This window comes from Lepus europaeus, chromosome 2 (assembly GCF_033115175.1).
Source record: "Lepus europaeus isolate LE1 chromosome 2, mLepTim1.pri, whole genome shotgun sequence".
In the NCBI taxonomy this organism is placed as follows: domain Eukaryota; kingdom Metazoa; phylum Chordata; class Mammalia; order Lagomorpha; family Leporidae; genus Lepus; species Lepus europaeus.
Window position 1 is genome coordinate 95469032 of NC_084828.1, and position 27413 is coordinate 95496444.

Below are 27413 nucleotides of genomic sequence, written 5' to 3' on the forward strand. Positions count from 1 at the left end.
CTATTGGAACACATTCAGAAGTATTTATACAAGTTTATAACTGGTGCACTAAACATAAATCATTTCTATTCAATGACAAGGTCCAGCAGTACTGTGTAGTGGCATTTTGTCAGATTACTTGGGTTGTAATACTTAATTGACAACATTTTTTCTTTTAAAAAATCGGCCCATTCAAACATTCTACTAATTATCACCAATTTTCCTCTTATCTCAATTCGCTTTAATCAATGAGGCCTCAATGTACTTAACTCCAACTATAAGCTCATGTTAAGAACGGAACAGCAGGGGCCGGTGCTGCAGCACTGGCATCCCATATGGGCGCTGGTTCGAGTCTTGGCTGCTTCACTTCCCTGATGATGTGCCTAGGAAAGCAGAAGAGGATGGCCCAAGTCCTTGGGCCCCTGTACCCATGTGAGAGCCATGTCGCAGCCATCTGGGGAGTGAACCAGTGAATGGAAGACTTCTCTGTCTACCTCTCTATATAACTCTTTCAAATAAATAAAATAAATCTTAAAAAAAAAAAAAAAAGGAACAGCATCCACCAATTTCACAAACTGTTATTGCTTGTTTTTTCAGAGAGAGGAATTTGCTGCATTTGATGATGAAACATGCCCAACCATTTTCTCTGTGACTCCTAGGGCTCTTGGACACACCCTGAACGTCTCAGGTTCAAGTATCAGTTGTATTAGCTCAGACACCATCTCTGAAAATCCAGAACACAGATGTTTCTGAAGGCTGATAACCACACATTACAGCTACCTCTACCTACCTACGGATACCCAGAGGGATGTGTTCCTGATTGGAGCTCTCCAAGCTCTTGGGGTGAGGTTTTGTAGGTAGAGATACCCATCTGGTACTGTCAGGAGACCAGGCAAACAGGCTGTGGTTGTCAAGCAGGAAATACTCTCTTCTACCCCAAATGCTGCTTCTCTCGACTTGAAATGCAAATCGACTGCGGGGCAAACTGGGGAGGAACTCCTTGAGACCTGAGCAGGTCACTGGAGGCGGTTCAGCCCCACCAGGTGGTCTCTGATTTTCCCTGCTCCTTTCCTTCCAGGCTGGGTTTTTACCAAAAAGAAAAGTCAAAGGCAAAGTGAGAAAAAAACACATTCACTTGGGTGTATATCCACAGGCAGTCAAAATATTAGAAAACCAACGATAATAAAATAAGAGTGTAAAGTCATATATCACACTTGGTCCTCTAAGCTCAACGAATTCCTTGTTTATGTTCACTTTTAACTTCCTAACTCAGGAAGATTATAAAAATCTGAAATAAATCTTAAACCCAGTCTCTCCACTGAGAACAAAGTTCTCTCTGAACCCTCTAAAAGAGGGTAAAAAAATTTTAAATATAATCATTTGACTACTTTGTGGAAAAAAATACATCAAAAATTCTAACTACACAGAGGTTAAGAAGCTACTCCTCAGAGCACACCACAAAATGGCAGAGGCGAGGGAAGGATGACTGAGGGTATCCTCTGGCTTACCGGGACATAAATGGTATTTACTATTATATTTATCGCAAGTGGGTTTAAAAAGAGAACAATAAAATAAGCATCCCTCTTTCCTGTAGAGTAGGCACTCTGGGGGACTCTAACATTCTCCGAGCCTCACTGTACACATGTTCGAAGGAAACAACCAAAATCACTTTCCACTTCACAGAACTATCATGTTATCAGGACCTGAAAGAGAAAACGTCAGGTAGGGTATGGGAATATGCAGTACAAATAGTAAACACCGGGATTCAGCAAAAACTTACCGACACACTACTACTATACGCTATGTGGCCACAGTCAGAGTAATTTAGGACATTCTGCAGGCAAGACCGAGAAGTCTGCATGAGCTTAGCAAAAACGTTCACACAGAACGAATCATCCAACACCAACAAGGATATGCCGCACATCAAAAACAACAAACACTACAGAGTTTCTTCAAGACAAGAATTCCATGTGCCATTAGAAATGTTTGGAATATTGTTCTAATGCATAACACAAAGGCAGATACCAAAGATGTGAGGACCCAGGCTGTGTGCTTTTAGGGGGAAGAATGGAGGGAAGTAGGGTGACTGGCTGTTTCTGATATCAAAGTGACCACCACATTTTGCCTGAAAAGTTTTTCTCAAATTTGGTATAGTAAATGGCATATTTCTTAGAAAACCAATGATTTTAAAGAAGGATAAATATATTTTCTTCTTACAGGCCAGGGCTAACCACAGTATGGTACAATTCTGGAGAAATCAGACCTCACCCAGTTATAAAAATAGCAAAGAGGACTCTTGCTGCTGACAGAAAAGTGACATCTTTATTGATACTAGAAGAACAGTGTTTTAAAAATTTTCAATTAGGTATTTAAAAAAAAAAAAAAAAAACAGCTCAGTGGCACAGTGGGCTAAGCCTCTGCCTGCAGTGCCAGAATTCCATATGGGCGCCGGTTTGTGTCCCCACTGTTCCTCTTCTGATCCAGCTCTCTGCTGTGGCCTGGGAAAGCAGTAGAAGATGGCCCAAGTGCTTGGGCCCCTGCACCCATGTGGGAGACCTGGAAGAAGCTCCTGGTTCCTGACTTCGGATTGGCCCAGTTCCCACCATTGCAGCCATTTGGGGAGTGAACCAGCAATGGAAGTCCTTTCTGTCTCTCCCTCTCTCTATATAACTCTACCTCTCAAATAAATAAAATCTTTAAAAAAAAAAAAAAAAAGCTTTCTCAGATAAAAGAGAAAAGGAAAAACTACATAGTGCTTTATTAAATGGGGAAATAATTGTATTTATTTTTCAGGGGAAAGAACAGAAATAACAGATGGAAAAGGAAAAAAAAAAAAACTGAGGTTGAATGTTAAAAATACACTATCTGGGCCTTGGTTTTCTATCTATAAATGGGGATAAGTAGGTAGATGCTTTCCTCACTCTACAGGGTTTTGTAAAAAAATTAATAAGGATGGGTGGGCATCTAGCTAGTGGTTAGGGTATGTCCCATAGAAGAGTATCTGGGTTCAAGCTCTGGCTCTCAATTCCAGCTCCCTGCTAACGTGGACTTGGGAAGCAGCAAGTGATAGCTTAAGTGACTGCATCCCTGCCATCCACACAGGAGACCTGAACTTCGTTTCTGGCTTTCGGCTTCAGTGCAGCTCAGCCCGGCCTGCTGCAGACATTTCAGGAATGAACTAGAGGTTCAGAGTCCTCCCTTTCTCTCTCTGCTTCTCAAAAAGAAATTTATTTTTTATTTTTTTTATTTTTTTGACAGGCCGAGTGGACAGTGAGAGAGAGAGACAGACAGAAAGGTCTTCCTTTGCCGTTGGTTCACCCTCCAATGGCCACCGCGGTAGGCGTGCTGCGGCCAGCGCACCGCGCTGATCCGAAGGCAGGAGCCAGGTGCTTCTCCTGGTCTCCCATGGGGTGCAGGGCCCAAGCACTTGGGCCATCCTCCACTGCACTCCCTGGCCACAGCAGAGAGCTGGCCTGGAAGAGGGGCAACCGGGACAGGATCGGTGCCCCGACCAGGACTAGAACCTGGTGTGCCGGCGCCGCAAGGCGGAGGATTAGCCTATTGAGCCACGGTGCCGGCCCAAAAAGAAAAATTTTAAGAGAAATTATAAAAGGATTTAGTGATCACAAGTTATTTTTACTATTGTTTTATTAGGAATTTCAGTTTTATGACCAAAAGGGCGAATTATAAGTATTAATACAAAGAGATCATCATTTTTTCAGTATAAGCCCCAAATTAAGCAAGTATCTGATCTGTTTACTTATGCCAACCTGATAGACGTAAATATCAAGATGACTCCCAATGAGCCCCGCTGCCCATTTTTCACCTTCTGAGTAATCCCTACCTACAGGACGTGGGCCGAACCTCGTGTCTCACATCTAATGAACAAAAGAAGCCAGAAAGGAGGGTGTGCAGCTCAATGACTGGGCCATAAAAAGCTGTGTGATGTCACTCTCCCTGGCTCTCCTGCATCACTCACTTTGGGGAAAGCCTGCTGCTACGCTGTGAGCAGACCTTAGGAGAAGCCGCTGGCCGACAACTGCAGGGGTAGCAAGCATGGTGGCCGATCTTCCAGCCTCAGCTGAGCCTCGGATGACTGCAACCCCATCTGACACTTTGCAATTTCCTGAAAGATGCTAAACCACAGCAACCTAGCTAAGCTGCTTCCACACTCCGGACCTTCAGAAATGTGCGAGATAATGTCTGCTGTTTGTAAACTGCTGATTTGGAAGGCCATTTGTATGTAGCAATAGATTACTAATGCGGATGAGCGTTTGGCGTAGCGGTTAGGACATCATTTGGGATGCCCACATGCCACAGCCGAAACGTCTGGGTTTGAATCCCAGCTCCACTCCCAATTTCAGCTTCCTGAAGACCCTGGTAACAGATGATGGCTCAAGTAGTTGCATCCCTGCCTACATGGGAAACCTGGATTGAGTTTCCAGCTCCCAGCTTCAACCTCGCTCAGCCCCAGCTGTTATGGGAATTTGGAGGGAGTGAACCACAGGATACAAGATACTGCTTTGTCTCTCCTTCTCTATTTCTCTGCCTTTCAAATAATAATTTTTTTAAAGACTTATTTATTTATTTGAAAGGCAGAGCTACAGAGAGCAGAGAGAGAGAAAGAAGTCTTCCATTCTCTGGTTCACTCCCCAAATGGCTGCAATGACCAGAGCTGCCGATCCAAATCCAAGAGCCAGGAGCTTCTTCTGGATCTCCCAGGCAGGTGGGTGCAAGGGCCCAAGGACTTGGGCCATCTTCCACTGCTTTCTCAGGCCATAGTAGAGAGCTGGATCAGAAGTGGAGCACCCAGGACTCGAACCGGTGCCCACTATGGAATGCTGGCACTGCAGGTGGTGGCTTTACCTGCTAGGCCACAGCGTCGGCTCTGAAATAATAAATTTTAAAATTTTTAAATAGATTACTAATATAAACTTCTGACAGCATCTTGCTTTGGAAGTAACACTGAAGATCAGCCTTTTTCCTGGTTATGAATCCCCTTTTCCAACAGTAAATATCACTGTTGGACTTATCTGGTTTTTTTCCACAGTAACCTTAGATACTGCCTGCTTAATTTACTTAGCATCCCTAATCTGAAATATCTGAAAGGCAAATGCTCCAGAATCTGAAACTTTCTGTATACCAATATGACACAAGTGGAAAATTCCACACCATGAAACCTTGGTTCATGCAGAAATTGTTAAAATATTGTGTAAAATTGGCCGGCGCTGCGGCTCACTAGGCTAATCCTCCGCCTTGCGGCGCCAGCACACCAGGTTCTAGTCCCGGTCGGGGCGCTGATCCTGTCCCGGTTGCCCCTCTTCCAGGCCAGCTCTCTGCTGTGGCCAGGGAGTGCAGTGGAGGATGGCCCAAGTGCTTGGGCCCTGCACCCCATGGGAGACCAGGATAGGCACCTGGCTCCTGGCTTTGGATCAGCGCGGTGTGCCGGCCGCAGCGCGCCAACCGCGGCGGCCATTGGAGGGTGAACCAACGGCAAAGGAAGACCTTTCTCTCTCTCTCTCTCTCTCACTGTCCACTCGGCCTGTCAAAAAAAAAAAAAAAAAAAAAAAAAGACTTATAAAAAAATTATTGTGTAAAATTACCTGTAGGCTATGTGAATAAAGTTTGCATGAAACATAAATGAATTCTGTGTTTTGAGCTGGGTCTCATCCCTAAGATATCGCATCATGTTTATGCAAATATTCCAAATTCCAAAAGCAGAAACTCTTCTGGTCCCAAGTATCTTAGGTAAGGCGGATTCACCCAATATCTACAAATGCCGATTCCTGTATCCACCCATTAAGTTGTGGTAAGAGGACAGTATTTAGGGTTTGTTTTTTCTCAAGTAGGTTTTCCTTCTGTGATTCCTAGCAGATTTTTAATTCAATTTGGATTTCAGAGAGAAACATCTATAGGAAAAATTGTACTTTCAAGTGATCATATTGAATCTAAGAACCAGCCTATCCTTACTTCATTAATAAACAACATTGCAAAACCTATCCTGGTGCCACCAAATCTAAAAACCTGCTTCCCAATGCTCATTTTGCATCCCACCTCATGTTTTAAAGAGATTTCATACCCAAAATGCCCAAGAAAAGATTTTCTTCCACTAAGGCAAAAGATTTAGTCCAAAATTTCAAAAAAGCCATTCACAAAAAGAGCAAATCTTTCCACCTTTATTTTCCCCTTTCAGTCTGAAAATAAAGAAGAAAAGCAAGAGAAAAAAAGGGGAAGAAACAAAAGTAAATTATTACTAATGACACCATGTGGCTTCAATTTAAATTAATTTATTAAAAATATTTAATGAGCAGCTATTTCAAGGCACTCAAGATGGAGCTGTGGAAATAAATAACAAAGACAAGAATCAGCTCTCAGAGACCTAACAGCGTTTACAGACCAAAACGGAGTAGGCCCTGGCTGTGGAACCATGCGTGGCCATCACAACGGGGAAGCTCTGCTTGCCACTCTATTGTACCTCACCACGCACCACAGACGATTTGCTAACTCAAGCTCTCCAAGACATGTGCTTTACTTCACCACTATAAAGTGATTAGTAATGAGCTATTTCATATGCATCTAAGTTACAGAACAAAATGATACATTTTAAAAATGCTAATTATAACTGTCAGTCATTTTTGCCTTTTTGTTGTTGTTTTGTTTTTTAAAAAAGGTGCCTTAGGCAATTGGCAGTTTTCTTTAGTTCGGCCTTAATAAGTATTTACTGTACCCAGCGTCCAGAAGCAGAATCCATATGGCCTTCAATTTCCTTAACTTAAACACAAGACAGTAGAATAGTAACCAAAACACATTGAATTTTCCTCCTGTCACACTCTATACTTTTGAAACCATTTGCCTTATATCAGACATTTAACAAATATAATAACTCAAGTTCTTATTTTAAAAAGTGCTTGCCAGTCATAAAAGAATCAAATTTCTTAGGAAAAGGATTAAAACATTTATAGTTAGTTGATTTAATGTTTAAATGGTGTAATTTAGATTGATGTGAAAACATGTTACACAAGTCATATGGAAATACAGGCTTACTTTTTCTCATGAACAGCTAGTATGAAATACTACCTACAGAAACTTAGAAGACTGTCATATATTCAATATATATACATTCTATATTTACAAAAAATATTTTAGATGGTCCAATATAGCAGAAACACAATAAGATCATCACACAGAGATAAAATATAGGGTACTTTATAGTGGAGAAAACAAAACAATTATTCCAGCAAAACTAGATGGAGGATAGTCACTACAACAGCACCCAATTTAAGGCTTCCAAACAGCTCTCATGAGATAAGAGACATACTAGTTCATCCAGTTTATCAAGAGAAGAACTTTTCCCTCTTGCTCAGAGACAAGCCTAAGATGTTAAATAGAATGTACAATATCTTCAACAATACTTTTAGCCAATACAGATTTTCATGAGGCAGAGACTGCGTGCTGGCAATCCATGGGCCAGAATCAACCCACAGCTGAGTCTTTTTTGAGCTTCACAGTTTCTACAAAAATGTCTGAATTATTGCCAGTATTTTTAAATCTGGAGATTTAACATAAGAATTCCGACTTCTGGCTTCTCTCGAAAAGTTAGGTTTGGGAACACTGGCCTACTGGCAGCAGCTGGCAAGAGCTAACAGCTCTCCCTCCTGCATGCCACAACCTACTCACGTCATCTACAAGGCCCTGTCCTAGCAGCATCTCTGTGTGGACGCCTGTAAACATATGGCCATCTCTTAGGACATTCTTACTCCAGAAGTCGGACGCATGATAAGAAATCATCCACCTCTGAAGACCAGTCTGCAGGAAGCACAGGTCCATGAACACAGGCACAGCGGGGAGAACTCAGAGTGGGATCTCTCCCTGGCTGAGCAACAGAATCACCTATGGAACTCTTCAATAACACAGAAGACAAATTCTAAGGACTTGCAGGACTGTGCAAGAGTCCATGACCATGACCACAGGGTAAGAAATCAGAGAGCGCACTATTTTTAACTTTTTAAAGTTTTATCCTTTTTTTTTTTTTTTAAACAAAACCCATACATCTAAGACGGATACCAGGAAAGTAAATCTTGTAATAGCTCTTGTCCCATCTGATTTGTTGGACATCCATTCCATTCCATCCATTCCAGTTGAAAATGTTTAAGATTATTCCCATGTTCATGGAACCCCAACACAAACAGATAAAAGGAAGAGGGCCAGCACTGTGGCACAGCAGGTTAAGCTGCCGTCTGCAGTGCCTGCATCCCATACGGGCACCAGTTCGAGTCCTGGCTGCTCCACTTCCGATCCAGCTCTCTGCTAATGTGCCTGAGAAGGCAGCAGAAGATGGCCCAAGTCCCTGGGCCCCTGCACCCATGTGGGAGATCCAGAAGAAGCTCCTGGCTCCTAGATTTGGACTGGCCTAGCTCCAGCCGTTGCAGCCATTTGGGGAGTGAACCAGCAGATGGAAGATGGATCGCTCTCTCCTAACTCTGCCTTTCAAATAAATAAATAAATAAACCTTAAAGGAAAAACAGAAAAGGAGGGCTGCTCTGCCTGAAGAGGGGTAGGAAGGCCAACTTGCTTGGAGCTCCTGACACAAACACTCGTTCCAGATGGATGATTGGGTTTCATGTCACTATCCTCATACTCTTGAAAGTCAGTTGAGTCCAATGGCGCACAATCATTGGCCAAGGAGCTCCCTGGAAAGTTCCTGAAGGGCAAGCATTCTGTTGTTGACTATAGGAAAATCCACCAACATGCTATCCTGGCCTACAGCTGGCAAAGCAAACCTTTGTTACTGAAGGGCAAGGGACAGGAGACGGGAGGCCACGGCTGGAGAAGCAGACCCAGAGGTAACCAAAGCAGTGTCTCAAATTTCCCCAGGAAGTGTTTCTGGATCTGCTGGAGGCCTATGGAAACTCGACTCAATACCCAGAGTCCCATACTTAAAGCTGCGTAAAACAGCATGAGTGCAGCTCTCTTCAGATTAGAAAGTGCGTGAGAAGCCAGGGACTCCCACGTACATACACCCATTCCCGTCCACAAATTCAGCATCTTCTGAGAATCCCATAGTTCCATGTAGTATTAAAAACACTGTTATGGGGAATAAAAGATTTGACTTCAGCCTGGAAATTTTTAAGGCAAGTATTAACACCTTGACCACAATTGTTGTATGTGAACAAAATCCACCAATCAATTTCAATATCGAAATTGTTTTGAAACCATTATTAAAATAGACACACATGTCAAAATAGACACACATGTCAAACCACAAATACAAAGTCAATGAACCAAAGAGCTAATTCTTCTCTGCTAAAACTGTTAACAATGTAGAAATAATTATATTAGTACCAGTCACCTGTTCTGGTTCCTCTAAATGCTTAAACAAAATGCCTTTTTAACTTACCCACCTCACAAACCTAAACTGCTGTCTCCCCAATTTCAAAACAGCCAAGCAACCAGCGGCTTTGCTGTGTCAAATATTTTGTGAAGGAAACATAAAATGTGTAAAAGTTTCTAAAATAATAAGCAGCTAAGCAATTAGTTTTTTTCCTTCTTTACTCCTTAGGAGGGAGACTAAATCCTACATTTTGAAATATCTGAGCTTACAATCTGCTATCTCAAGACCTTGATCTCATCATCTTTAGCGGTGGCACAACTCTGGAGCTTTAAGAGGCTTCCTTTGCAAATTCAGTGTTCATGATTTGAAGACTCCACTATCAGTTTGAAGAGAAAGGGAAAAGAGGCCAGCTGGATCCAGGAGAGAGGCCAGATTATTTATGCATCCACAAAATTTTTTCTATCCTTTAATGGCTTAAAAAAAAAAAGAGATGTTTTTCTTTTACAAAGAATAAATACAATTGTACGTCTGGAGGAAAAAGAAATAAAATCTAAACTCTGAGCACTGGGAAATTCCTTCCCCAATTTTCGTAGACCACTGACAAAAGCCTACAGGGTTTGACCCCCACCACCATGGCAGCGCGTGTGTGTTGCACATTCCGAGGAAGCGTATGCCACAGAACCCATACATTCCAACACATTGAGCAAGCACACACACGCCTCCCTGGCTTCCCCAAACCTCGGCCAACCCAACGAGGGGCAACAGGGCTGCAGGCAGGCCTGCACACCAGGCAATGCCCTGCCAGCCCTTCCCAGCCATCCCCACGGAAATCCAGAAGCAAAGGAGAGAGAGAGAGAGAGAGAAAGGAAGTGGCCAGTGCAGAGCCTCACAGAAATGCAAAACCTTCTGCAGGGCAGGCCAGCCACACACTCAAAGAGTTTTAAATGTCAAAGAAAAGAACGAGTTAGGGGAGACTCCCAGTCCTGCTGTCACCATTGGAATCACTTCCTGTCTTCCATAGGCCATCAGAGAGGCCCTGGAATTAGAGAGAGAAAATGCACCAGCTCACAGCATGGTCCAGTCACCCAGTCACCTAAGCTCTGCGGCTGCCTCCCTCTCTACCTTCGTCCTCCCTGCCTCCCCTGCCCTCCTCCCCTCTCTCAACAACTGAAGACACTGAACTGCCTCTGTCAGTGCGAAACTGCTTTCATCATCTACATCTGAGTCTCTCAAATAAGCAGGCACCAAACATTTTATTTCAAGACTTTACCGGTACAATGAGGAAGAAACACAATTTTGCAAGTATGCCCTGGTAGGATCCCAGAGCTCAGGAGGGAATGAGGGGTCCCCACAGACAGGCTTCCTCAAAATGCTACAAGGATGCTAACTTGTCCATGGAATCAGAGCCACCCCTCGATTTACACCAGAGTAGTAAGAACACCTTTTCTGATATTTTAAGCCCTATTAGAGGTTCATGACTGGAAAAAGTAATGATTTTTATCTCTTAATCACAAGTGGTACTTTTTTTATTGGGACATAATTTCATAACATATCTAGATCCAGAAGAGAGCCTCTTGTACATCTCAATTCATTGGTAGTAGAACTACCTTAAATCTTCTGTTACTAAACAAGAAGTTACAAATGCATAAGATGTTTAATTGGCGGTCTTCCTCTCTGAGCCCCCCCCTCCTGGCTGCTGTGGCAGGTTTCTCACTTAAATAAATCTTGCTTTGCTAAAAATAAAAATAAAATATAAGAAAATAAAATAAAATGCTTTAAGTATTGTATCAAGAAGACACAAATTCTTCTACTTCCTATCCCTTCAATGACTTGTTCAAGTGTTAAAATGTTTAAAATTTTCTACTGTAAATGAGGTGATCCATTTTTAAAAAGTAATTTGCAAGAATCCCCTATTTTCCTTCTCCAATCCATAGACACTTTAAAGATAAAAATGAAAGCCAAACTGTTTAACATTCCAGGTCCTAAACAAAAGAGCCTAAGTTTCTTTCAGGATTTGAAAACAAAATATTTGAGCAAAAATGGAATACAGATCCATCTTCTACATTGTATATGTATATATGTGTGTATTTATACTTAAAATCACAATTTTTAAAATCATTTTTCTATCTTCATATAATCACAACTGCCTCTACTTATAGGACTACAGGAAAGTTCTTCAAATAATGACTAACATTTTAAATTGTTTTTCAGTTTTATGAAATAAAGAATACGCTGAACTTCAGTCCAGTACCTTTCTCAGCATCTGTTGTATATATGTCAACTCTGTCTCTTGTTCTGAGTAAGAACAATATACAAAGGTTTTCTATAATCTATGTCCCCATCATCACAATTTCTTACTTTATTGCTAGGGTGCTGTTTCTGTATTCAAGCCACAAGGACAGCAAGGATAATACCTTGGTCAGGTAGAAGGAGGGGCTGTTTGGAGTCCGAAGCCCCACCTGTCACAGGGATTAGTTAGGGCTCTCTTCCAGACTCTGTCCTGGGCCTAGCACACCGCAGCCTCTTCGTAAGCTGCCATTCTCCCTGCATGGGCAACGCAGTACCCCACTCTGGACTCTACCAACCTGATGAAATGCATGGAGAGTAGAAATAACCTTCCTTCACCTTCATTCTCCTTCGCTTATTTCTTCCTTCTCCCCCTCCCCCCAATAAATATGTAACAATCAACAAAAGTTAAAGGAAACTAGAGAATAAATGCAGGAAAAGTTTGCAATGAAGGGGAAAAGGAGCTGCACTTCACATGCTTTGTTATTGAGTATAAGTGTTTGAGTGATTCTAATTGTTAAAGAACTCTGAAAACTTTATGGAAGTCATCCTATTAATCCTTACGTCATCCCTACGAGAGAGGCAAAAGGCTTTGTGTGTATACAAAGTGAGGCAGAGAGATACCACTGCTGGGGAAAGACCTGGCAGATCTGTCCAGGAAATATTCAGAGCAAAACAAGGTCCCCAGCTGCCTGCACAGGGCTAAAGACCAGTGAAGACCCACCCCCACCCCCAAGTGATTCCTTCAACTGGACTTCCACTCACCACACACCACACAGTCTTGAAAAGAGCTACACACTGCCTATTCTGTCTGGGCAAAGTTAAGTTTCATAACACGACCACTGAACAAAGCAACATCACAACAATAAAATATAACCTGCCTAAGTATATCCCCTACTTCTGTCCATGGGTAAGTGTGGTGAAAGGAAGAGGCAAAACCATTTTAAAAGTTCCTTGGTTTCCATTATTTTCCTTAAAAAAAAAAAAAAAAAAAGTACAGATCTCTCCTACCGAAGTGAAAAATAAGATTGTGACAGTGTCACTTCACAAATCTATTTTCCTACCTGCGCACCACTCTTGAATGACACTCTGTGACTCATAACACTCTGGTTGACTTCTTTAATTTTAAAACATGAAGTGGGGGGATGAGATATGTTAGAGTGAGAATAAGAGCTGGGCATTAGCTCTACTACTTAATAGCCACGTGGCCTTAGGCAAATTAGTGAACTCCTAGACTGAGTTTCCTCATTTGAAAAAAAGAGGCCATATGAACTGTCTTATCTTTTTCACAAAATTATTATTTGGAATAAATTAAGTGATTTGTGAATAGGCTGTAACAGCATCAGTGCTATACGAATATAAGATGCAGGAACACAAAAATGCAGCTTTCTGGGATAACAGGGCTGGTGTTATTTACATATCAACACAAGGGATCACATTTAAAACAAAAGAATCTAAAAACTCAAACTTCCCTTTTAAACAAATTCACATTTCTGGATGTATTAATTACATGCCCTAAGCAAAACTGAAAACACTCTCATTGCAATGGTCTCCTACAAATTTTCCTGGTTATTAGGAACAATGTTTCTTATAAGTAAATATTAGAACTCTACAACATGCATCAGAACGTTTTCATTTTCACTTGCTGGACTTAAAATGCATATTTATGAACTGTCCTTGGGAAAATCTTAATTAAAGTTCACATTTTAAGAATAAAGTAAAGTATAGAACAGATAAATACTCAAAAAGGCCAGAAATAAAGAAGCAAAATAGACCTCAAAATTGGAAGCAATATTCATGGAAACCAGAGGCTTGAGGAACAGATACACAACTAGTAAGTGATGGACCTAGGGCTGGCTTTTGGACTTAACTGATCTTATTGCAAATGCATCCATTTTCACTGGTCTACTTACTCTACCTCAACATGCCATCAATCTCTAAACCAAATTAAAGAACAGTTCCTATATCTCCCCCCAACCACCACCACCACCACCACCATGGCAGCCAAAGCAACAGAATCTAAAGCTCTCTGCAAAAGAGAAATTTTTCTTCACTATTTTATGGAGAGACTAGACTAAAATCCATAATCAAAACAGGAAAAGTAAAACCTTAAAAATAATGTTGTGAGCACTCTGCAATTTTGTTGCCCAAAATAGAACCCATACAGTCCATGCCACCAAATGAAAATTATAAGTCTGTAAGCATGAAGTCAAATTATAAAGTAAAACACTTAAAATGTTTTAATGGTGATAAATGGGAAGAAAAGCTGTCTTTATTGATAGGTGTTTGTTGTTTACCATTATTTGTTCAATGACATAGTTTTGAATGACTATCCAAACTAATTTGAATTTGAATATAAGAAGGGTAAAACTTGACCAACAAATTATTTGGACATGCTCTTTCAAACAAAACTTGCCCACCCCTCAAATTAAGATGTTAATCATAGCTTTTGAGAGACTATGCTTTTGACTAAAAGTTTCAGAGCAGAAATTTTTAAAAAATTGATTCAACCAAGCCTCACCATTCTCTAACACTAAAAAGAACACTTAAGACACTTTTGTAGAGCTTAAAAATAATTTTTAAAATATATTATGAAATTAATAAATCATCTTTTTAAACAGCCTGCAAAGAAACCATTTCAACACTATGCTGCTTCTAATGAAACTGATTCACTCGAGGATCTGTGTTATGCAAATTAATATCCTGCTTTCTAAAGTATAGAATTTCTAAATCAAAATGAATATTCAAATTTTGACTTTTCTGACACTTAAACAATGGCTTAGAGATCATCAAAGACTTCACAGAATCACTTCTGAGAGAAGACATTCAAGCTACAAGGAAGAGAGGGTGGGTTTTGCTCTGGATGGTCCCTAGAGTAGCATGGCTCCCTGAAAAAGCCACCACAGGTGCCTGTGACCTGGCTTCCACAAGACCACTGACAGGAGCGCTGCCTCATTCAAGGCGAACACCACGGCACCTGTCCCTTGGCTACACGTTTCAATCATTGACTGATTTCCATTAGCCTTGTTAGTGCTGCAATTCAGAGCAACCATTACTCAAGTAAAGACCTCTTTTTGCTTCCTGATACCATCTCTCTGAAACTACTGCCCCCCACAAAATATACACACATGCCTGCACACACCCCACCGAACCAGACACGGCACATGTAGCACCACTGATATCCTCTAACAACTCCCAACAATTGCTCATGCACTTCTGAGTGTTCCATTAGCAGACCTGGAAGAGCAATTCAGCTGTGGACAGCAAATATTTAGAAAGTTTTACAGTATCAACTATGTATAAGTAGCTCCTGTAGAAATATGCTTTCATAGCTTTTTGGATTTTTAATAAATGTGTCCAAACTGCTATCTTTTTACATACAAGTCAACATCACTTACATTCCCTCTAACCCAATACTTAATCAGAGCAACCTCCAGAAAAAGAATTTGTTTAATCAAAAAACTGAAATGCTAATTCTGATATGCAATTATTTCTAAAGTGATCTCTTTTTGAAAAGTATTTTAAAAGTTAAAAGTATTCCTTTTTAAAGAAACATATAACGCTTTAGATCATTAAAAAGTTTTGTACAAATATTACTAATCTTCTCTCACCTTCTAATAAATGATAATCTCAGATTAACATAATAAAAAACAAAAAACTCTTAGACCATCTCTTACCAGTCATTATTATTATTGAAAAGCACAATTTGGCAAATGTACTACAACACTTCCAGGTCAACTTTCAGGATTAATGTTTAGGTGTTTAGCTATTAAATATTTTTATAAGTTGTTACACTACACTTTAAAATTGATATCAGTTTGATGAATTAGAAAAGCAAGCAAAATATAAAATCTATTTTTATCTGTAGACTTTACTAGTTTTTAATATATAAATGATGTAAAAAAAATCAAATGACCAGTCTTTTAAAAATATAAACTAATATTTTAAATCTACACCATCACTTAAATTATCAAGTAATTTTTTTCTTTCTTATTTCTATTTTAACTCTAGTACTTATCTCCTGGAGATCACTAAAATATGCAGTTCTCTATGGCTTTTCCTAGAACCATATGAAAAATTACCAAGCTTTTTTAAGATGAGAAACTAAAGGTCCAACACCAAAGCCAAATCAAAAGTAACCTTACAGTTTGAGGTCATATGTTTTTGTATTTACATGTTATATCTGTTATATCCACACATACAATCTATTCAGTTAAGTGCAGGCATTAATTCCTAATTCAACAACTTCTTGAAATAGGTGGCTACTATATGACTGTAAGCTAAAGAATTCTTTTCTGTTTCTAGAAAATTAAAAATTGATGCAGCAAAAGCCTTTGTTAAAGGAATGGCTTGAGTTGGGTGGGTTTTTTTTTTTCTTTTTGGTATTTAATTCAACCACACACAATGTAGTACATACAAGCAAAATACAATTGAGATACTGTTTTCTTTAACATTCCTATAGGAGATGAAATTCATTTGCATTGGAGAGAACACAATTACTGATTTTTAACTCATGAAAGACAAATTCATAGCTTCTTCCCTACAGGACCTCATACTGTTCACACCATCTCAGTGGAAGCATACCCAGCATGTCCTAGTTACTTCCTAGAGGTAGGCAGAAACTGCATTTTTCAAAGTTTTGTTTCTCACAAAATCATTCAACTTTAGATATAAAAGTACATTCAAGCTCAAAGAGGTCTCAGCTCAAAACAATGTATACAATATGTGTGTGCCTATATGTATATTTACTTACAGTAACTTCCATTAATGCCAAAAATTAAATTTCTATTGAGGAAATTTCTACAACTTTTAACAGCATTTTAGAGGTTACCAGTTTTTTCTTTTTAATAAATCTTTGATTCATTTATATTACCAAGAAACATGAACAGAAAAAAATGACCCAAAGATTTTTATTCAAGAAAGATTGAAACCAAGTTAGAAAATAAGAGAAATAGATGTTCTGTGCATGGTTTACATTATAATACTTTGCATTTAAGAAGAATGAAACTCATGTGTCAAAAAGAAAAGTTTTTTACTTCTGAATGACTCTAAGAAAAAAATGCTATCTATTCTGATTACTATAATAACACATATAAAATGATACTAGAATGACATGTAACCAAAGATTCTACTGGTAAGTAAATGGCATGCCAATCATTTGGTAATTTAAGATTAAAAAAAAAAAATCTCAACTACCATTTGCTCAAAGAAATTTACCTGGGATATAGATATTAAAACTGATTCTTGAGAAATCAAAGAAATTAGTACAATATAAAGAAAATCAGCACTCAACTGTCGAGTGATTTTCTTAAGCAAACAAGTACTGAGGATGAACTGTTTTTTTCCCATTTCTCTTTAACACACACAAAAGCCATATATAGAACTGACTTAATGCTCACATATTTACTTCCAACTTAATAATTTTAGCAGAAATGCAACCAAAGAACACCAAAATAGTCACCACATAACATGGAAGCCATGGTTTCCAATGTCACAGCACCCTGGTTTTTGAAAGCCACCCAGGGAGGGCGGGGGTGCCCAGCACAGGAGAGCACTCAGCGGCTCATCCCAGGAGTCTGAATCCAGCACACAGCACCAGCCATCAACTATGTCTCCCTCAGCCTGCAGAGCAAGTAGCTAATTTCTGCATTTTAAACTAATAGAGGAAAGGAAAAAAGATGAAAACCATCCAATCAGAAATGATGTGAGTCCTCTCCAGCAGCAGCTTATGCATACATTTGGTATGTTAAACACCGTCAGTGTCGTGAATCACACACAGCGCATGCTCATCTACCTCCTCAGCATTTCATATCGCCCACATGGCCAAAAACATCAGGCACCAGGGGACTGTATAAGTCCTGGATCGCTCTTACTTAACCTATACTCAAAATGTGAGACATGCTTCTGATTCTCAACTTTATACAACAGAACAAAATTATTTAAATGACACTACAGCTAACAGCAAATAATCTCTGCATTTTAAAGGAAAAAAGCTGCCAAGTGGTATAACAAGTTTTAGATGTTAATACATTTAGATAAACTAGTATTTTACTTATATTGCAAAATTAAATAGTGTACAGTCCACCATGAAATGAGACACCAACTAACCAAAGTTAAAATTCTAGTGATTATTTTTTACTCATTGTAACCCCAAAAATATTCACAAGAGCTATAAAGTCAAAAGAATCAGAGACTGTAGAAACACAATGCATCAAGTATTTTGGGTAGTTCTTTCTAAGGACTGTCCAAAGTATTTATCAAATCTCCAAGTGTTGTGGGATAAGTAATTTAAATTTACAAGAAATGCTTCTATGAGAAAGCTTCAATTTGGACTTCTCAAGCAAAAAATACTATTATTTTAAAGAAAAGTATACAGATTTAGAATATTGAAAACCAATTAGTCACACATTACATCTTTTCCAAGCAAAAGAACTAGCAAATCATAGCTCCTACCTCTTTTTAAAAAAAGGTATTAAGTAGTTTTCTGATGTACCAGAGTCAACTGCAAACAAAAGACATTCTGTTGCTTAAAATAAAACATATCTGGAAACGTGCACACAGTCTTTAAAAATCCCTTCAACAACACATCTAAGCATTTATAAAATGAGGAGAGTTTCTTCTAGAAATCTGTTCAATCCTGGCAAAAATCAAGTGAGTGATGGTACTACTGCCTCTCGCAAACTGCAGAGGTGGTAAATCAAAGGCTCCGCTCTGCCTCTCCAATTCAGCTCCTTCATGACTAATGGCGGAGAAATGTATGTGAATGGGATATGAACTAAGTTGCGCCACACAGAAGAAAAAACATTAGAATGAGTAATAAAGGGCCCAAATTTAAAGTCCACAATCAACTTTAAACAAAGATGTTCTCCTCCTTTCTTCCTCATAGACATTTCTCATGTGAGCAAATCACTGTGGAGAAACCCAGCCTCCACGACCCGTGTTACGCCTTCCTCCACAACCCGGCACTTAAACAGAACTATAGATTCCACAGGGGCATTTGTTTAGCTCCAAACGGCTCTTAAAAACAACAACAAAATGCTGAGAAGCAATACTCAGTTGTCCCAGTGACTAAAAAAGTCTGGCTTTTAGCTGCCATCCAATCCAAACAAACCTACTTCTTTAGAATGCTATGCAAAATATTGAGCTCTTACTGAATTATCTTATTATTCCACATTAAACCATCTAAGAAAGAAAAGTAATTAATCGTGAAGTTTAGTTAGGCAATTCAGCTGACACAGTAAATATTTACTCTTAACATCTCACAGGAAGTCTTGACAAGCCTGTGTGGCCATTGTGCTGGGGGGCAGGGGTGGGAGTGGGAAGTGGGGGGTGGGCGGCCGCCACAGAGCGACGAGGTAAATGGCCCCAGCGAGCGAGCGGCCAGCGTCGCCACCCCGACCCCCAATTAGGCACCAGCTATTTTCCAAGTACAGTAAACACCTTATATAATGAAAGTAAAAGATGTAACTTTCTAAACCATGTATCTCCCCTAGCAACACAAACAAAAGCCTTTTTAAAAAACTATAGGAACACGTTTCCTAAAGCGGGGTCTATTTCTTTCTTTTTTTTTTTTTTATACGCAAGCCCCATCGCAAAAAAAAAAAAAAAAAAAAAAACTAAGCAAAATATATTTACCTTAGCTTTTTAGACACTGAGTAATCAACTTCCATGATTTTCCCATGCAACTCCACTTTACCTTTAAAACAGAAATTAAAGCACTCTCAGAACCTTGCTCGGATCCCACCCGCCAGGGGCTAGGAGGGGCACGCACACAACTCCACGCTCGGGCTCCGCCTTCGGGCGCCCTCAAGGGGTCTCCTGCCCGGCTGGAGCAGAGCGAACTTGGTTCCCAGGGCGAGGGGAGGTGGGCGCCCCGAGCCTCGGGCCGAGGTGCGAAGGGTGCGAGCCCGGATCCGACCCCAGGTAGAGCTGTGGGTGGCATTACCGGAAAAACAAATTTAATAAAGAGCGGCGCCAATTTGAAAGGATGAGCTCATTTGAAACTCAAGCTGCAGGGCTGGCGCGGCCCCGCTCCCCTCCCGGCCCCCACCCCCCCATTCCGCTCCCCCGCGATCCCGAGGCTCCGCCGCGCTCCCCCGCCTGCCCCCTGCTCCCCGCGACCCCGCCAAGACCCGCCGAAGCCCCCCGCCCGGGGTCGGCTGCCGCGGGAGCCGCGTCCCTGCCCCGCTCCCGGGTGTCACCTTGGCCTCGCCGCCGCCCCGCCCCCACCCCACCCCACCCCACGCGCCCGTGGGGAAGGGGCGCCCGCCGGGCCGGGGTGCGGGGGCGCGGGCCGGGGGGCGAGCGCGGCTCCGAGCCCCGCGGGTACGGGAGGGCGCGTTGCGAGCGCGCGCGCCAGTGTGTGTGTCGCTCTCCGTCTCCCGTCTGGGCTCCGGCGCGCTCGCGGGCCCCCCGGTCGCCTCTTTCCCGGTTCTCAGCCCGGGCCCCCACCGAGTTGAGACAGGGCACCTCGTAAAAAGGTGCTTCTGGCCGAGCGGGAGGCGGGGGGACAGACGGCGGAAAGCCCCCAGCCCCGAGTTCTTCTCAATAAAATCGGACAAAAAATTCAGGGAAAAATAGGAGCGCTGGAGAGAGCAGCGAAGAGGGGACTGGGGCTCGGGAGAGGACCGCGGGAACTGTGCCGTCGTGCGGGGGCTGGGGGAGCCCTGAGACCTCCAAGGGGGTCATCGGGGTGCCCTCGAGGGGTCCCCAAAGCGGGGGGGTCCGGGAGCAAGATGGGGAGGGGCTCGAAAGCAGAGTGCGGCTCCGCGGACGCCTAAGGGCGATAGGTACCGGGCACGAGGCGAGGCAGAGGGGGAAGGTCCGGCCAGGGGAGGGAGAGGGGATGCTGGATTTGAGGAGGGGGTCCCGGACAAAGGGGGCGACGGGAAGGTCAGGGCAGAGGGGGGACCCGGCACTCCGGCAGAGTGGGGGCGGGGGAGCTCCGGAGAGCGGCTCGGGGCGCCAGGGGGTACCAGGGGACACCTCCGGAGTGCTGGCGAGCCCCCGGGGACCCCCCCCCCAGCGCGGCGCGGGGAGCGCCCCCCGGGCTGCGGCCCCGAGGGCCAGGGGTGAGCCCCGGGCTAGGGCGGGGGGAGGGGAGCGAGCCGTCCCGGGAGCCGGCGGCCGGGCGGGCGGCGGGAGTTGAGGGTCTGGTGCGTGGAAGTGAGCGCGCGGACGCCGGAGCCCCCGCCGGGCGCCGCCCGCCGGGCTCGGCCTCGCTCGGGGCGCCGTCCCGGCCTGAGCCGGGCGAGGCGGGGGGGAGGGGGCAGCGCCGAGTGCTCACCCGAGAGGGTCTCGATGGCGCGGATGGCCCAGTTCTGGTCGGGGTAGTCCACGAAGGCGTAGCCAGACTTGAGCAGGACCTGTCCCGCCAGGGGCAGCTTCCTGTCCCCAAAGAGCTGCCGGAGGTCGTCGGCGGTGACGGCGGGGCTCAGGTTCCCGATGTAAAGCTTGTTCATCATCCGCGTCTTCCCCGAGAGCCCGCGGCTCCCCCGGCCCGGTACCCGGCGCTCCTCGCCTCCTCCGCTGCCCTCGTCTCTCCTCCTCCTCCTCCTCCGCCCGCCCGCCACCCACCCCCACCCTCACCCTCAGCCTGGCTCCCCCCACCGCGGCCGGCCCGGCCCGCCCGGGGGCAGAGGCGGAGGCGGGGACTCGGCGCGGCTGCCTCCTCGGGGCAGAGTCCCGGGCCGGGCGGCGGCGCGCGGACAAAGCGCTCTCTCTGCCTCCCTCGCTCCCTCTCAAGGCGGTGGCGGGAGGAGGAGCAGCGGCGGGCGGCGGCAGCGCACCCCGCGTGTGTCTGTGAGAGAGTTTGTACGGGCGTGTGCGCAGCCGAGAGCGGCGAGCGAGCGCCCCCTCCCCGGCCCGCGCCGCTGCGCCCCTCGCCTCGCGCCCCCCGCGCGGCTGCCCGGGGCTCCTGCACCCGCAGCCGGCGGGCGGAAGCGGGTCGCGGCTCCCGGGCGGCGGAATCCTGGGCGGACGCGCCGCGGAGGCCGGGCGAGCAGCGGGGCGAGGAAGGCGCGCCCCGGGGCGCGGGGTGGGAGCGCGCGAGGGGGCGCGGGGGAGCGGCCGGGACCACAGGCGTGGGAGGCAGAGGGGCCGCGGAGGCGCGTGGACACGGTGTGCGCAAGGTGGACCGGATGTGGGAGCGCGGCTGCCGGGCCCGCGGGAAGGTGCGTCTGGGAGGTGAGCGGCGAGGGCAGGCTGCGAGACAACAACTTTGGCGGCGAGTTGGCCGACACCGGCGCCCTGCGCGATGCGCTCGCTCCGAGACCCGCTCCTCCGGGCGACCGGGCGGCGCGTGCGACCGGAGACACCGCGGCCGGGCGGGCCCCGCCAGACCGTGCACCCTGGGGAAGTCGCCCCGGGCCTCAGTTTCCCGACCCGGAGCGGAGCGGCGGACAGCCCGGCTTTGGCAGCTGCTCTCTATTCTGGGAAGCGCCGAGGGCTTCCCGGGCGGCCGCTGCGGAGCCAGGTGGCGGCGGGTGGGGAAGCGAACGCGGAGGGGCCGCGGGCGCGCGCTGCGGGACTGCGCGGCTGGGGCCGCTCCGGGGGCGAGGCACCCACCCGGGCTGTGTAGGAGTTCTCGGAGCCCTGGGAAGGGCAGGGAGAGGAACGAGGTCTTCCCGAGCCGAGGAACCGGCGTGACCGACGGAAGAGGCAGGGTTGGGATGAAAGCAGCCAGAGCCGAGCCCCCTCGGAGTCCGACCGGCTGGAGGCGGGCTGCAAGTTCTGGGCGCCCGGCTGGAAGCCTGGTGGTTAGAGCCTGATCCCAGCCAGAAAATGAACTTCCATGGGAGAGAGAAAAAGCAGTGCGAGGTGAAGAAGCCCTGGGCGTCCGGGGACTTCACGAGAGTTGCCGGTTTCGCTGGGTTGGCGGAATCGCTGGGTTTGTGGGGACGAGCGTGTTGTTGGGTGGAGAAGCTGCCGATGTGGGAATGGGAGACATTCGGGTTTTCCTGAGCTTCCCTGTGGACAGCATGGAAGGATCGCGGCTTGCCGGGTGTCGTGTTGTTCACGAGCAAGACCCAGGTGGTTCTCGTTTGGGAAGCACTGTTTTCGGAGGAAGGCCTCGCACCTGCCCCGGCCATGTGGCCTGGGATGTTCCAGCATCCCTGAGCCTCAATTCCTTCCTTTGTAGAAAGGCGGGCGTTAAGGGGCGGGCATTTGACTCCAGGTTAGCACTCTAGTTGAGATCCCAGAATCGTTTCTTATCAGAGGAAATGTCTGAGTTTGAGCCGTGAGTCCCAGCTCCTGCTAATACAGACCCTGGAGAGCAGCAGGTGTTGATGGCTCAGAATTGGTTCTCTGCCGCTCATGGAGGAGACCTGGATTGAGTTCTCAGCTCTCTGCCCGCCCTGGGTGGCAATGCGCACTCTTTCTTCCCTTCTGACCCCTTCCTCCCTTTCTATGCCCTTCCCCCTCTCAATAAATAAGTAAATTTTTAAAAAGATCAAACAACCCTTGCAGAGCTGTTGTGAGGGCTGTGTGAAAGATAAGGCACTGGGCACAGGACCCACACACACAGTGCTTGTTTCTTTTCTTGGTCCCAGGAACTCATGAGTTTTCTTTTATATATAACATACAGAGAAGTAGATCTTCCACTCACTGGTTTACACCCCAAATTCTAGCAACAGCCAGGCTGGGCCAGAACTCAATGCAGATTTCCCATGTGGGTGGCAGGAACCCAACTAGTTGATCCATCACCTGCAGCCTCCAGGGGTGCGCATGACCAGGAAGCTGGAGTTAGAAGCTGAAATGGATCTCAAACCCAGGCACTCCAATGTGGAATGCAGGGATCCCAAATGGCATTGAACCACTGTCCCAAACACCTACCTCTAAAAGACTTTCTTTGGGGGAAGGAGATTTTAAATAATTAGTTGTCCAGAGGAAAAAATATCTATTCACACCTCCATACTTGTAGTGATATCAATTCTTGCTTTTGTCTCAAACATTCACAGACTTCCTCCTCTCTAGAAAAAGTATTAGTTTTCACTGCACTGGAGTTTGGAATGGACTTTGACATTATTCTGCAAACTAAGAGATGAACAAGGTTTGGATGCTTCCCTACTAAAATGCAGAAGGGAATCATGAGTGAAACCCCCTTGTGTGTGCTTCAGGTCATTTACACAAATGTCCCTAATGTGTACAGTCACTTTTGTATTATACAACAGTATATTTGCTTGTTTTTTAAATAGACTTTTAAAAATATGATTTATTTATTTAAAAGGTAGCAGGGGACACAGAGAGTACATGTGTGAGCTTCCATTCACTGGTTCATTCCCCAAATGCCCACAACATCCAGGGTTGGCCCAGGCTGAAGCCAAGTGCCCGGAACTCCATCCTGGTCTCCCATGTGGGTGGGCAGTGGCCCAAGTACCTGGGCCCTCATCTACTGCTTTCCCAGGCACATTAGCAGGAAGCTGGGTTGGAAATAAAGCAGCTGGAACTCGAACAGGCATCTACTATGGGATGCCAGTGTCACAAACTGCAGCTTAACCCAGTGTGCCACATCGACTTACCCTGTTTGCTCATTTTATTTACAGTCATTTAAAGCTACGTATTGTAAAACAGAAGCAAGAGAATGGCAGAGGTAGTTGGACTAGCTCCTCTCTGAAAAGTTACTCAAACTGTTTTCTGTTGTATCCTGTTTTCAGACATGCTAATTATTTGGTCCTACTGCAAAACCACAGACATTTTAACATGCATGCTCTAGTGGGCAGCAGACATAATCTATGGCTGCTCCACAGAGGTGGCTCCTGGAGAGTTCCTACCCTGTAACTTTCAAGCTTTGCTCTAAGAAATAACTAATGGTTACTGTACTCTGTGTCTTCTGTCCTACTGGCATTCTGTACACCGGGTGCTGCAGAAAGGGTTCAGCACTGGTGGGGACAATTTTTCTCCATGGTCTGCGGCATCCATGGTTTCTTAGAATGCAAAGTTGCTTTTTCATATGGTAGGGAAGGGACTGGGAGCCCTTTGAGACAACAAGGGACAGCTTCCACATGCAAAACCAGAAATCCAGAGGTCATTGCTTCTGCCTGACATTGCTTATCTCCTACTTGTTTTCTCTTGGGTTCTCTTACCCAGAGAGCAGAAATGGAGCTCACTTAGAGATCTTGATTGATCTGGACTCAACTTAAGCCTAACTTGAAGTTAAGATTATTTCCATCTTCTGATTCACTTCCCAAATGCCTGCAATGGCCAGGGATGAGCTGGTCTGGGCCAAAACCAGGAGCCAAGAACTCAATCCAGGTCCCCTACTTGGGTGGCAGGAACCCAACCACTTGAGCCATCACCACGGTCTCCCGGGTCTGCATTAGCAAGAGGGTGAATTTGGGACCCAGATCTGGGAATCACACTCACACTCTGATGTGGAACACAGACATTTGAACTAGGCTAAATAGCTGCTCTGATACAAAAAATTTTTTTAAGTATATGTTATCTAACCCTATCCTAAAGAGTTTTCAAGGAAGTTCAGATTCTTGTGGTTTCCCAGAGATCTTTTTGGGCAGGATGATGGTACAGGATGAGACAAGATTTCTTTGGCCCACTAAGGAAAACTGAAGCCTAGGGAAGCAGAAGAATTTCTTCATGGTCATACTGAGGGCTTGAAACACCTGAGAAATGCATTTTAGCCTAAGGGTTCCTGAAGCATTAAACCTTCATATTGGATTTTTGTGACCAAAACATTTCTATCCATGGACAGGATACTTCCAATTATGGTGGCCTTAACCCTTTGAATCTACAAAACCACAGTAGAAATGATTTTTTGCTCAACTGACAGTAGGTCCAGGATAACCAATGTTTCTAGGTAATGTGAGGAGTTAGAAGAGAAAATGAAGCTGGTTGATCAGAAAGCTGAGGCAAAGCTGGCACGTAGAGGCAGTTCTGAGAAGGTTGTGCCGTGTGCCAGCACATGCCTATGTGTCCAACAGGAATGATTTGGTGGCAGGCAGTGCCCTTTAGACACTTTTTCTTGAATCCATGTTAGAGAAGTTTTCTGACCTCGGTTGAGCCACTTCACCTCTCTGGGGTTCAGAGTCCTCATTTGTAAAATAGCTCAATCATTTTTTGCACAGTAAACCGCAGCTCCCCCACGCTTTTCATACTTTCTAGATACTGGGCCATCTCAGAACTCTGCCCCTCCGCTCATACAGCTCCCTTTCGCTGGGCTGCATCTCTTCCCCTGGTTAACTACCTCCTGCCCTATCTTGGCACCATGATACCCAGCACTTCATTCAGGCAGATAAAAAACATCTTGTCCAGGGTGATAGCTGCATTACCTTGTGAGTGGACTAAAAACCGCTGAAGCATACATTTTAAATGGGTGAATTTTATGGTATGTGAATATATATCAGTTTTTTAAATCTACGAGAAAAAAGTTGTTTTGCTTGTTCTATGGTAAGTTTCTCAAGGAATGAGATCTTGCTCTTTTTCTTCTTTGGACCTCATTTTGCCAGTATGAAACCTATCCTGCAATAGAGACACAGGTGGTGTTTGTGGAATAAACAGTGCCCATCTGAGGTTTGCTCTAAGAATTGAAGGTGTATGTGACAGTACCTATCTTGCATGGTGCCTGACACACAGCAGAGGAGTCCACACCTTGTCCCCCTTGTTGGATTCATTTCTATATGGCATTTTACAGTACCAAGCACTGAGGATCCAGATGTGGCCAGTGGGGGAAGCAGATGTATAAGTATTATAATATAGCATTAGAAGTGCCTCAGGAACTGTGAGTGTAGAAAATAGCATCTCATTCAGTCCAGGGTTGGGGAAAGGGAGCATCATGGAAGAACTGATGTTGGAAATTGGATTTTGAAAGATAAGTAGGGATTTGCTAGGATAGGAGAAGGTGTGAGAGAGGAACTACTATGTAAGCAGAATATAATAGAAATATATGCAAAGGCACAGAGGCACAAAAAGCATCTGCTGCACACCTGAAATCAAATCAAAATGTTGATTCAGAAATAAGTTTCAGAAAAGAGAACAAAGGAAATAATTCAAAACAAAACAGATTCTCAGAATCAAAGACATGGATCTCCAGATTGAAGAGGTTTGCAGAAGGCCCAGCACAGTGAATGACAAAAGATACAGAGCAAAAGCTCAGTGAAATTACAAAAGTATCTGGAGGAAAAACAGGTCACATCTCTGGAAAGAGAATAGGAATGCATTTTTCTAAAACATAAAGGAAACTGCAAGAGTAGAGCAGTGCCTTTAATACAAAGTGGAAATTATTTTCAATCTAGAATTCTAGACCTAATGAGACCACCAATTAAAAAGGCACGCTCAAACACAGCCCCCTCTCCTACCCCTTTTTGGAAGCTACTGGGAGATAGGTGCCCACAAAACCATGTAACTTGAAGACCTGGGATTTGGGAAATAAGGAATCTAATACAGGAGGCTATGAATAGAAAAGCCAGAATGCCAGCAATGCAACCATCCAGAGAAAAACCAGCACAGCTTGGAACAAAAGGATGGGTGGCTTGGAGTGAAAACTTTAAGGGACCCAAACATTTAAAAAGGAATTCGTCCATATATGTACACAATGCTTGTTTCTGATAGGATGGCAGGCATGTTGGCACATTTGGAAAAAATTAATCACAGGTATATGGAAAGCTAGGCAAATGGGAAAACAAGGAAATCATTAACTCTGGGAAAAACACATGGTAATACAAGAAAAGAGCAATGGTCATAGGCTCAACAGTGAAAATATTTGTATAGTCATAATGTAAACACTGATGTATTATTCAAACTGCATAAAGAGAACTTATAAATCAACCAGAAAAAGACAGTCATCAGAAAAAAACTGGGCAAA

The 27413-nt window shown here is 44.4% G+C and overlaps 1 protein-coding gene across 2 annotated transcripts in view; it reads right to left on the bottom strand.

The window, feature by feature from the left end:
- The window catches only part of IGF2BP2 (insulin like growth factor 2 mRNA binding protein 2), a 176690-nt gene extending 155559 nt beyond the window's left edge, over nt 1-21131 (bottom strand). For both annotated transcript variants that reach the window (XM_062211002.1, XM_062210991.1), the window contains exons 1-2: nt 20883-21131; nt 19232-19292 (exon numbers count right to left, since the gene is read on the bottom strand). In XM_062211002.1, coding sequence (XP_062066986.1) covers nt 19232-19292; nt 20883-21060 — 239 coding nt within the window. In that variant the 5' untranslated portion in view covers nt 21061-21131. The remainder of the gene's footprint in view (nt 1-19231; nt 19293-20882) is intronic.
- Nucleotides 21132-27413: the final 6282 nt, after the last annotated feature.